Consider the following 12,528-nt stretch of genomic DNA (forward strand, 5'->3'; position numbering starts at 1 on the left):
AAGCCTCCATGGAGGCAGTGACCTCACCACAATAACAGGCTCTCTGTATTTAATACTTTACACTCAAATACTAACGCTTATCTTCAGAGGAAGAGCAAAGTGGGGAAAGAAGGCTGTAGGTTTGGTGCAGCAGCATTGTAGAGCACCTTTGATGGTTCAGTGCAGAGGAAAGGACTTCACCTAGGCCTCCAGTTAAATGGAGGCAGTGGATGGGCCTTCCCTGAGGAGTCCTGCTCCTCGCACAGGCCCCTGGTTGCCGGTTCTGAATCAATTACCATTTATCTAACACGGAAAGTAATAAAAACTTCCAAACTCATTTTCATAGAGGTGCTGAAACGTCTGAAGTTTAAGTAAACCCTGCAGTAAACAGTTACCAGAAACTGAACATATCAGACTGGTTTGTGCGCATTTTGTTCTAATAAAATTCCTTTGTGATGTTTTGGTCCATTTAATAAAAAATTACAAAACTTTAGAAGGAAAACAATGCACGAGTTTAAATTTTTTTCTTGCCTGATATGTGCTCACACCATGCAATCTTTTATGTAAAGAAAAAAAACCAGTATGCATGGTACTTTTCAAATAATTTTTATTAACAACAATATGGATTCAACTTTGTCAAGAAGTTACAATTAACATTGTAATGTACTGGCTAATGTTGTTGCAGTGTCAGTGGAAGCAGCCTTCGTGCTTTCTAAGCCTGTTACGAAACTGTCTTTTTATCTTTCAAAGAAGTCAAAAAATGCTTCCAATAGCAGATGATATTGGATATGTCTGGAATTGTCCTATGTGTGGCCATAGCTGAAGGAATGGCCACATTTGCATCCAGATGAATGAACAGGAAAATATTACATTCTTCCACTGACGCTGCAGGGGACAATTCTTATTTCAAAAACCAATTAACCTTTTTAGACAGTGACAGCACTTTGTGTGATGTTGTAATCCATTTCAATTAAGTCGATTAACACACTTGAAAAAAAAAAGTGAAGCAGAAATATCTGGGGCAAATTCTTTTCTGACCTGTATTTCATTCAAACCTAATGAATCAGAAAGGATTGCATGACATATGAGTCAGGATAAAAGTTGGCCCAGAGAGGCAAGTTCATTCCTGGTAGAGGTGGGTTCAGTTCCTTTAAGGTCAGTGGAACTGAGCCTGATTATCCCAATGGAGGCTGAACTTCACCCAGTTGGGCAGTGAATTCATTGAAGTCAGTGAAGCCATCCAAGGATGAATTTAACCTCAGGTGTTTAAACCCTTTTTTCGTTCCTTTGCTGTTATATTTTCTTTTCCTGCTTACTCCTCTTTTCTGATTATTCTCTTTTTCTCTGTGCTTTTTAAAAATGTCCCTTCTCTTCTTCCCTTTTTACATCAGTACTTTGTGCGTTATTTTTTATATAGTCAATGTGACATGGGTAAATTCAGCTAAGTATTAGTTTCCTCAGGAAATAACTGGAATATTACCATTTTCACTTTAAACAGATGCCCAACAAAATACGGATTTGAATCTGAGCTCCTGGTTCAAGAAAAATTCTTGAATTCCATAGAATGAATGAATTCCGTAGAATTTTTGCTTGAGTAAGGATTGCAGGTCCCAATCCAGAAATACTACTGTACATCAGATGTTCTACTATACATCAGCAATTCAGTATGATTTGACTTATCACAGAAGAGCCGGTGAATTACTCATCACCATACTATAATGAGAGCAGTCACTCTAAGTAGGATTGTCTCAAAAACATATGGAACAACCGTGGGCACTGTGAGTAAAAGTGTATGATCTTTGCAATCTTGAACCCTAGGCTAAAACACCATATTCATATTTAAATAAAAAGTATAGATCATCTAAGCCAGGAGCAAATACAAATTTTTAAACAAATAATAATCATCAAAACTATTCTTTTCAGTTCTCTCTTCAATCAGGTACAAGAAACACGCTGATCAGAAAACAGTTATTTGGATAAGGCTTAATTCCTGAAGCTCTTACTTAAGTTCAAATTCTCTCTTCAACAATCCTCAAGTGGATTGTAAATCAGAAAAAAAATGTCCTTTGTCCCTACTCATGAACAATTCTTCTTAGCTGTCATGAGCTGGACTTTAATAAGCAGCTCAGGACAAGACCTGAAAAGCCAGACAGGTCCTTCTTTTGTGAAACCAGTGAAAGACTGTCAGTCATGACACTGTCTTTTAAAGAGAGAGCGTAGAAACAGGAAACTCCTCAGGAGGAAATATGAGCAAAGCTTATAAAAATCCAAACAAACAATTCTTCCTCTCCAGAATTTCATATAGTCACTACTCTTTCTATTTTCTATCAATATTATGTTAAAAAATTCCTGTATGATAAGACTTGCAGCTACAAAAATAATAATGGTGAGCATAAAAGAAAAAAAATTAGGATTTTAAACCATAATTTGAAAAGATATGATCTTCTGGATTTATTAGTACTTCGTAGACATTAACATTTTCATACATAATTTATAGAACTCATTCTTTTGTGCACAAAATTGTATTAAATAAATTAACGTTAGAAGGACTCAAGCATGTCATTTAAGGCAAAAATACCAAGTTTCTGTGAGATAAATTATCAGCAAAACCCAAGGCCCTGTTTCTGTGCGGGACCGGTACAGGCAGGGCCGATGCTCGGTTCTCCCATTGACACCTTCTGGGCTCGATGGGGCTGCAATCATCTGCTCAGGCAGATGAAGGTGGAAGAGTGGTGTCCAATTCATGATGCCTTCATTTTTCCATCTCGTCAAGGAGGGGAAAGGAGTTTCATTACCGACACACAGTTGCCATGGGCCTGATCTCTTGTTCCTTAATTGAACCTAAGCGCAGGTTTATACTTAGGCTAGCGGGAGGCTTCATGTGAAAAGCAAGAAAGGCACCACAAACAGCTAGGAAAAAGAAAGAGAAGCCTAAAAAAACCTTGTCAGTTTTAAAATTTTGGATAGTATTTTAAACTTATACATCTGTCTGGATCAACTGCAGACATTCAAATAAGTTAACAGTTAAATGGACTGAGATGTGGAAACCCCCTTGTTTGCCCTCATGAAATTACTGTCGTAATCAGGCTTTAGTATGATCAGACCGCACGTAAAAGAAAACAGAAAAGGCTGAATGTGGTAAATTATATGGCGGATCAGTGGTGAGGAAATTGTGCTTCAAGGTGTCTTTCAGGATTTAACAGCTGAAGATTGCTCCGGCGTAAGCCATGGAACACAGTGTACCATCCGTGGACCCCGTATAACGACACAATATATACACTCTACAGTTTGCATGTACTTTCACATAAGAAGGTTGTCATGTAACATCCAGGAACACTTCTGTAAAGGAAATACGGAAGCAGAAATTACAATGGTTTCATAGTAAACAGATCAAGTCCTTCACAATACAATCTACAGCATTTAGCCATGGTTAAGACTGGAGTGATGTTTTTGATGTACATAGCAAGTTCCCAGCGGGTCTGGGCCTTGAGAAAACACTGCCCTGAGTGAGCTGGCACCGGCACCCCCATACATTTGGTGTTCCTGCTGCTAGGGGGAAGCTGAGCCCAAGTCGGGTTGTCTACCAGCCTGTGGTGCAGGTGGGGTATAAATCTGGGGGGAGGCAACGCACGGAAACCTCGTTAGAGCTGGGGAGAGCGAAAGCCTCTTTAGGCTCTGCAAGGGTCATCCCAGTGGCGAAGCCTTGCTGGGGATGTGCAGATAGGCACTACCACTGCCTCTGCGGCTCGGCAGAAGTGAAGTGTAGGTTAGGAGAAGAAAAAAAAGAGGATGTATCAAGCAGGAAAGCTTGGTCTGATGTAGGCTTTGAATCTGAAAACTCGGGTATTAGGAGGAAGGAGTCTGGAGGTCCTTTCTTGGAAAGTCCACAAGAAATGACTGCAGTTGGGACACAGTGTTGAGCTATAAGAGTGTGACCACTTTCCTCTCTCTCCTCGTCCTCTTTTATTTAAAAAGCAACCAAACCAAACCAAACAAACAAAACCCCCCTTGCCTTCAGTTTTTTTTTTTTTTTCTGTTAAGGTGATCTTCCCTACTTCTATTTCCATTTCTGATTGCCTACATGGCTTTTTTTGTGGAAACAGCACTCAATATCTGTGACTGATAGGCTGGATTTTAAAAAAAAACTGTATCTTTTTGCCTCTTTACCTTCCTTGTTTTGTTTTCTGGGATCATTTCCCTTCCTGCCCATCTAAATTCATATTCCTTTTTTTTTACTTCATGATCATGTTGTCTTTGTCTCTTCCCTATTCTGTCCTCTCAGTTTTACTCTGTATTTCAGTTCCTCATTTTCCCTCCTTTCCCAGCCTTTTGAAGTGCTGTCATGGTATCAGGTTGGGACTGCAAGGAAAAGTGCCAAAATTTCCACAGAAGGAAATACTGCTTCTACAATAAAGGCAGCGCCTGCTTCCTTCCCTGCTGCCAAAATGTTTCCGATTCACAAGACAGCTCCTCAATGAGACTGGAAGAAGGAGAGATTCCCCTGAATTTTTAGTGCAGTCACGCAGGTTATCCACTTCTGAGGCCAGCCCCAATCCTTAAAATACAAACTTTTCCATCGCAAAATAATGTTCTTCTTATAAAGAACAACACGATAGTGGTGTGTCAGGCACTTCTGCCACAGCACTAAATCACCAAAAATCGGATGGATATTAACATACTGTTTTTCAGACTTAAAAATAACTGATTACTGATGAGCTAATGTGTGTATCTTGCAACTGGCAGCCATTTCTAATCCCATATTACTGGTTTCCTTGGTACCTTGCTAGCAGCTGTAGATAATTTTTTTGTTGTAAACATAAACTATCATCTAAATCAGGACATTTTATATATATATATTTAATTAGTTCAGAAGCAAAGTGCTTTAAACCTTACGATTTTTACTTCTGCCCTGTAGAAACGGCACTAGGTCTAAATGCTCAAATTTTTGCTTTTTGATACATCCTGCAGCATTAGCTTTGTAGGCAACTTGATATTTAAACCTACTGTACTACATGAAAGGCTGCCGTACTGTAGGTGTAAATTTGAATGTTAGCCATCACTTAAACATGCATTTTCATGCAACTAGGAGATATGGGCTCATTCAACTGCTTTGTAGATTCATCCTGATTTTTGTGATTTTATCTTATTAAAAAGGCTTCCAAAACAGTTCATGCTATGATATGTATGACTAGAGGAATGACCCAGCCAATGAAGAAAGCCCACAAGCTGTTATTTAAGTTTGACGTGGAGCAGATTGAGTGCTTCTGTACCGTCCCCTGGCTTGCAGATGCTTTGAGATGATCTTGATATTCCAGTCCTTAGAGAGTCAGCAGAGAGAGTTGTTTCCACTAACGGGCGCGAGATGGCTTCAGTAGTCTCTGTTCCTGCCTCTGTCTCCAACTCTTCATCAGTTATAAATAATTTTGACTCCCTCCATTTGGAGTATACGTCTTGGCTACCTCTGGAACCACTGGAGTCACTGCCAGCAATCTGTACATTCAGTTCTTCTGTTGATTGTATAAGGTTTTGTACAGATAAAGATTTTCCTAAATCCATTTGCACCACAGGTTTAACTGAAAGCAAAGGTTCCCCTTCTGTATCCAGACTTTTTCTCCACGTGAGATCCTTCGTCGCACTGGGCTGTGCAACTTGTCCATTATCCTTTGATGCAACAAGGCAAGCGGTGACATTGGAAATATTTTCCTGTGTGGTTGCAGGAATAATATGAACAGGCTCAGGCCTATTGATATGCTTCATTGATGAGAAAGGTGGTATTTGTAATGTTGTTGGAGTTGCTGGCTTAGTTGCCTGGTTTATTTGGTTTGATGTATTATTAACTGTTGCAGGTCCATCGTTTGGCACTTGCGTTGCTTGACTATGCATAGCTGGACTAAAAGCATAGTAAGCCTGAGTGCTAAGTTCATTTGGTGTCAGTATAAGCTGTAGGCCACGAGGCAGATTGGCACTAGCGGATCTGGATACACATCCACTCATTTGTGCAGAATTAGACAAATCTTTGCTGTCTGATGGACTCTGATAATCAGAAGTCTGCTCACACTCAAAAGCTGGCATTTGAAATGAAGCCAAAGTGAGCGCGGATGCAGATCCTTTTCGCAAAACTTGTTGATAAATATCTAATAGACAGTCGAGTTTTGACTCAATGGATTGTACCTACAGGAGGAGAGGAAAAGGTTAACATTAATGCCAAATACTAATTTAAAATATTTGGAACTCAAGCAAAGGGAAAATATGACGCTGAAGAGACAGATGGAAGGAGCTTGGTATATGCTATTGACCCTGGAAAAATAATGCCACGTAAATTTTTCATAAGCAAGCTGATAAAATGGGAAAAAAATTAGTAATCTGTGATTTTTCCTTACTTTTCTGTACATGGAAGACAGTTAAGGTAATACAATTCATATAAATTTTATTTCAACATGCAAATGAAGCAGATATTAGAAAAAAAATACCTGTTCAGCCTTTGAAACTGGCAATAAAACACACAAAAGGCATGAGCAATAGAGCAAGACAAAGCGACACAGGTAATCACTCTACCTGTTTCTCCACCTTGACTACACGCCCTAACATACTGAGGTCATCCGTTGTCTCATTCTCTGCAGGATTCTTTTCTCTGCTTCTTTTATCTGCTGTGATTTGTCCTTTCCCAAGAATTTGGTCAACACTGTAAGAGAAATCAAAAGCTGCTGTGATTCCTGAAAACGGTGGTGATGATATGGAAGTGTTTGCTATAGCCATACATTAAAAATTAAAATCACAGTACTTCAGAAAAGCACTTGAGAAAAAAGACAAACTTAATTTGATTAATTAAGGAACAACAAAAAAAAAGAGTTATTTTTGCACAATTAAGGCTTTTCTGTTGGCACTAAGCGGGGGCCAGAACTTGGCCATCATCTGGGAGAGCCAGGGCTAGACCTGCTGAGAGGGGGAGAGAGGAGGTGGCCTCTCCAGCAGCCTGATGTTGTGGAGTGACAGACGTACCAGTGCCACCCTCATCTCTCCTGTCCTAACAGCAGCATCGAGTCCTCGGAAAGCTGGCAGTTTGAAGCAGGAATCTTGGCCCTGATGCTGGTAATGACACACATGATGCAATGTTTTTGTGTTTTTTGTTTGTTTTTTTTTTTTTTTTTTAAAAAAATTATTATTGCTGAGAATCTAGAACATAAGAAGTACATAAATACTACATTACCAGTAGTTCCCAATTTCTTTTCTGTGAAAAAAGAAAGTCTGGGATGGAAGAAAGGCAGTTCTCAATGTCGACTTTATCCTTTTGGCAACCTCCTTACTAAACTTATGAAAGGGCTTTACAGATAAAGGATTACCTTTTCTATTGTTCAGACTGCCATTTTCTGGGGACAATTTAGATACATGAGTTTTTGTTTGGTTTTAGCCACAATGTAATTTCTGGCTCAGCTGTGTTCACAGAAAGAGTGGCTGGGCTGAAGCATGAATGGCAATTTGTACCCAAATATAACACAGAAATGTTGGACATTACCCATATTCATTATGGAGTGATTGAGATAAGATGCTTATGCAGAGCAAAAAAATTATTCTTTCCTTACCGTGACTGAAGACTCTTAATCCTGCACAACATGTCTAGATGACCTGCTGAATACTGTTCAATGACATCTTTGACATCATATGGACGAAGTGTTTCCTTAAACTTCCTCTTTGCAACATGAAATTTCATAATTCTGTGGGGAAAAAGCATTTCAGAGATTAATCTTCAACAGGTATGAAACAATACAATACATTCTACTGACAAAATTTGACAGCTAATTTTTAAATGGGAAATATTTCCAACACGGTTTGTCCAAGTGAACTTTTCCTTTTACACAATTGTTTTTATAAGTACAAATGTGTAAGTACAAATGTGTTGTAGCTATCCCTTTGAATTGTTATTTAAGAGTGAGCAGGTAACACTATTTTAAAGAGTACGGAGCATGTTTATCAGTACACACCTATTTGGCTTTTTTACGCTAGGTGCCCAATATGAAAAATACTGAAGTACATGCTTAACTTAAACCTGGGATTAGTCCCGCTGGCTTGAGTGGGATATCCTGTAAGCTACATTTGTGCTTCTGCTACTTCTGTCCTTGTTAGAGGAAAGGCTTCTCTCATAAATCGATTACACAAACATAAATAATAGTATTCTTTTTCTGGTGCTCATTTTAAGTTCTTTGCTTTCTATTTTGTAAAAAAATTTAAATGTATCCACTCAATTAATTTTCCATCAATTTTTATTTTTAATCAACATTCAGGCCTTTGCAGGCTAAAAAGAAGTTTTCATGTTTGTTCCATATTGAAATCTATGGGAATTATTGTTTAATTAGCATTGGTGATTTTTTTCTTTGAATTTTACTGCAGAATGATAAGTATCAGATAACAGTAAATATCTAAACTGATGAATGGCATATGTTTTTTATGTGAGATTCGCACAAGTTTCTGTGATGCTTATGTGAATATGTGATGTCCACTGAATAGCTCTTCTTAGAATGAAAAGCTTGATATTAATTGCAAGTTTTAATTAATAGAAATGGCAAATTTGGAAAGTAAATGACAGCCGATTTTCCAAGTCAGCTGGTAAAAGCTGCAGTTCTCCTTGGTTTACACAAGAACTGCGGAAGAGAGAACCATGCAAGAACTGGGAGAGAAGCCGAGGGCCCAGGTGTGTTGGCCGTTCTGGGCTGTGTTACAGAGCTTATGAATCCTCATTAGGACCAAACCGCTGATACTTGCAATCTATTGCAATTAAAAACCCAGAGACAGTAAATCAGTATCCCATTCCAAATGCCAGTATTTCATGCTAATATATTCCCTCTGTGTTTGCTATGATATGTATTTAGCAACTGTAAGACAATGAGTTATAATAAAACATGGCTCTTGCTCTGTGATAAAAATAGATTAGTAGTGTTTTAGTGGAATTTAGGAAAACTATGCTATGTATAGTTAGGACAGATGTTATGATAATAGGCTTGTAGAGTCAGATGAATGGTATATAGTGATCCTCTACTGATTTCTGTATCATACCTAACTGTTCTTCCAAATAATATCAGCCTATTCCCACAGTGCTTAGGTTGCTGATATTTTCCATTCTGTTAACTTCCAGTTAGAAAGAAAATTGCTTGTCACTGGTATAAAGCTTGAACTATGATTCCGATTATAGAAATTAAAAATGGAAAAGGTAGTCCATCACCTTGACAGTTCAGGAGTGATCTGCATGTGGTTTTAAATATGTCAGATGATGTACTTTCTTCTTTTCCATTGCCAGCGACTTCTACAGACTAATGACTTTCAGCATCTTTTGTAATCTGAAGGCCTCTGAAGCTAGGATGCAGATTTTTTTTTTTTTTCCTTTTAGCTGTCAAAAGATGCCAAGATGTTCTGTTCATAGTAGTCTGACAGCACAGACAATCGCCAGGAATGTAGTTCTTTATTCAGGTTACAAAGAATAAGTAGTGTAGCTGACACAGAAGAAAGTATCACTGTTTTGCTATTATTCTCTCTGTTTTGGTGGTCACAATTTTTTACATCATGCTCTTGATAAAGTAAAAATATGAAACTCTATTAGACAAGCAGAGCCAGAGGATTAATAGCATAGTTGAAGACAACTGAATTTACCACGACTGGGTGATTTTACAAGAGAAGAGACAGAAGACTTAATTTTATTAACAGCCAGAGAAGCTTCTTAATCAGTGTGCACAAGTCCTCATTACTGCTTTGCAGCTTTCTAGCAGGTTTTTTGCTTATGAAGGCAGTTTGTTCATAATGTTCAGCAAACCCAGGATCAAAAGCATCATGGCTGTATCAGTGAGGCGTAGCTGTAGTGTTTCTGGTTTAGGTATTAGCTCGTGTGATGCCATCTTAAATAACTTCAGCAGGGTTTGGAACAGACCCCTATTGCTTATTTCTTTTTGCTTCAAATATGTAATAATATATCATAAACTGTGCAAAAACCTGAAGGGTTATAAAAGACTGGCATTTTAAAAGCCTGCAAGTTAATTAAGAAACAGAAAACCTGAATTCCTTCAGTGATGGAGCCTAGCAACTGCTTTGCAGATATTAAATTTGGTTGATTCTCCATAGTTATTTATTGTTAATTTTTAAAACTCAGTTGGTTTTCTATATCTTGAAATAACTGTGTAATTGAACTCGATAAGCTTGAACACCCATCCTGAAAGATTATTACAACTATATAGACCGTATTCAAAAACAGTGAACAAAAAAGCCTTTGACCTTCCTTCTTTCTAGAATAAAAAGTTGCCTATTCTGGTGTGTTCCTGTGTGATAAAAACAAAGGGTTCAGTTATGCGGGCACTGGTGGGTAACTACCTGTACAAAAAAGGGAAAACGGGGACAAAGTTGTTCATACCCCAAGTATTTGAAGCCCTTAAGAGAAACAGGAGGAAGAGGGCAAACCAGCTACAGCTCGGTCTGTCTTTTCTGGTTGTACCACGGGGGGGCAAACAAGACTCATCAGAAACCGAACTGGGTCGCCACTGGCAACACTGAACTGCTAGTACTGGCCAAACAGCAGTCATGGAAAGTAAGAATTAACCCCAAAGAGCAAAACCGTGTAGTCTCCATGACTCTTAAAAACATTATTTGCATTTTTAAATCCTTGTATGCTGTGTAGCGAGGTGGTATTTTATAATTCAGCTCTAATGTGATAGACGGTACACGGTCGTAAACCTACCCAAGTCACAAGCGTGACAATTTTCTGGTGAGAATTAGCCATCAAAAGTAACCTATTTCAATCATGCATTCAGAGGACAGCAGAAAAAAAGTCTTGTGTTGAATTAGACCAATATATCGAAGTGCTTTGTCTACAGTTAATGTCTAAGCCACAGGTCCCACTAATCTTTACGTGCCCTGATAATTTGTAGAAATTTACAGGTCCAATACCAACTTTTGTCTTATTGACGCCTAGCAGCCAAACGCAACATCCATTGCATTTACCTGTCAAATGCAGGATCAGCACTGATCTAGAATTACAGTGTTTTCTGAACATGCAGGTTGCATATCTTTCCTGGCATCTGTTGCATTTAATTTCCATCTACGTTGTCCCTTCCAGTATTAAAAGTTATTCTGCTTGTCATCAGTGCATTTTACTGAGAGTGGCACTGACTCAGAACATCCCTAATCCTCTGTGCAACCCTGTCATACTCATGTTATTTTTTAAAACCTGTTATCTTGTCAGGGTTGTCACTATCTCAGGAAGAAATGGAGCTTCATTCTACTGGGATTCAAGTAAACTCATACATGGTTACTGCCTTGAAGATTAAAAGACAGGTAGGTTGTTTTAGATCCGTAGCTAGATGAGGTGACCACAGGTTGGTTCCTCACTTACTACATCAGGAAAGCAGGTCTAGTTGTGCTGGGTCCTCCATCTCTCTACCCTTATCTTGCCAAACAGCTCTTCTTGCTGGTACACCGCAATGTGCAGAAGAGATCAGGATCCAATATCGAGACAACAAACAAAGGTGGCTGAGAAAGAGTTCCACTACGTGTGGGGTGAGTGGGTCAAAACTGCCCCCTGTCTCGGGTCTTGACCTGGACTAACCCATCCCCTAAGAGCTGGAGACCTTGTTTTCTCCCAAGCACAGTGCTGTCGTAGCCAAAGACACGTCTAAGAGCCTCGCCTAGACTCTGAAGACCATCTGGACAGAAAATGTACAATGTATTGGGATTTAACAGAAACAGAGGATTCTGAAACACCACCATTGAATTCATAATGGTTGCTAAAAATATATTTTATAGGTGTAGCAGAAACATTTCAAAGACTGAACTTAAATGGTAAATGATATTTTCCTTCTTTGGCTATTAAATATGTATGACTATTCAACTATACAGCTTATCAACTCAAGGATTCTCAAGTTTCGTTATGTTTAGCTACATTTATTATTATTATTTCTTATTAACAACAAATGAAAACGTATCTATGCAATCACCACAGTTAAAGAGAGAAAAGACCTCTTAGGTCAGCAAGTTCATCTTCCTGCCATTGCAGTTATTTCCTATTGCATATTTATTGATGCTTCTCAAATCTAATTTTATATTCCATAAATAGTAAAATAATTCAATCATTTCCATTGTGGAGAGTATTACAGAATTTAGCGCCTCTTGCTATGAAAAATGATCTGAGATATCGCAATATACGGAAACAAGATATCTTCATCTTCTTTTTAGTCTCTTTTATAAACATTCACCATTGTGAACTAACATAGCTGGAAAATGCAATGTTTTTTGTTAGTCTCCAGGAGCTCTGCAGAATATTAATGGCTTTTTGTTCACGACAAGACTAGGGCTGGTTGAGTAGTGCTACAAAACCTGCTGGCACAAGGGCTCAGCGTACCGCTAGCAAAAACTGCTTTGGGCACTGCTCTGACCCCAGCGGAGGCTGCGGAGGAGCAGGACTGATCCGGGCCTGGCCCAAGGCACGCTGTGGAGCACACCACGTTTCACCACGCTACCCCTCTGTTCCCTACTCACCCAACATTGCACAAACGCTTCAAGCAGCTTTTCGTTACT

General features: G+C 38.8%; 1 protein-coding gene across 1 annotated transcript in view; it reads right to left on the bottom strand.

The window, feature by feature from the left end:
* Window positions 1–5,138: 5,138 nt before the first annotated feature.
* Window positions 5,139–12,528, bottom strand: part of KCNQ5 (potassium voltage-gated channel, KQT-like subfamily, member 5) — an 84,213-nt gene continuing 76,823 nt past the window's right edge. The window contains exons 11-13 of the mRNA XM_009710281.1: window positions 7,560–7,691; window positions 6,535–6,661; window positions 5,139–6,150 (exon numbers count right to left, since the gene is read on the bottom strand). Of these exons, the coding sequence (XP_009708583.1) occupies window positions 5,209–6,150; window positions 6,535–6,661; window positions 7,560–7,691 (1,201 nt within the window). The 3' untranslated portion in view covers window positions 5,139–5,208. The remainder of the gene's footprint in view (window positions 6,151–6,534; window positions 6,662–7,559; window positions 7,692–12,528) is intronic.

This window comes from Cariama cristata, unplaced genomic scaffold (assembly GCF_000690535.1).
Source record: "Cariama cristata isolate BGI_N322 unplaced genomic scaffold, ASM69053v1 scaffold9761, whole genome shotgun sequence".
Taxonomy (NCBI): Eukaryota; Metazoa; Chordata; class Aves; order Cariamiformes; family Cariamidae; genus Cariama; species Cariama cristata.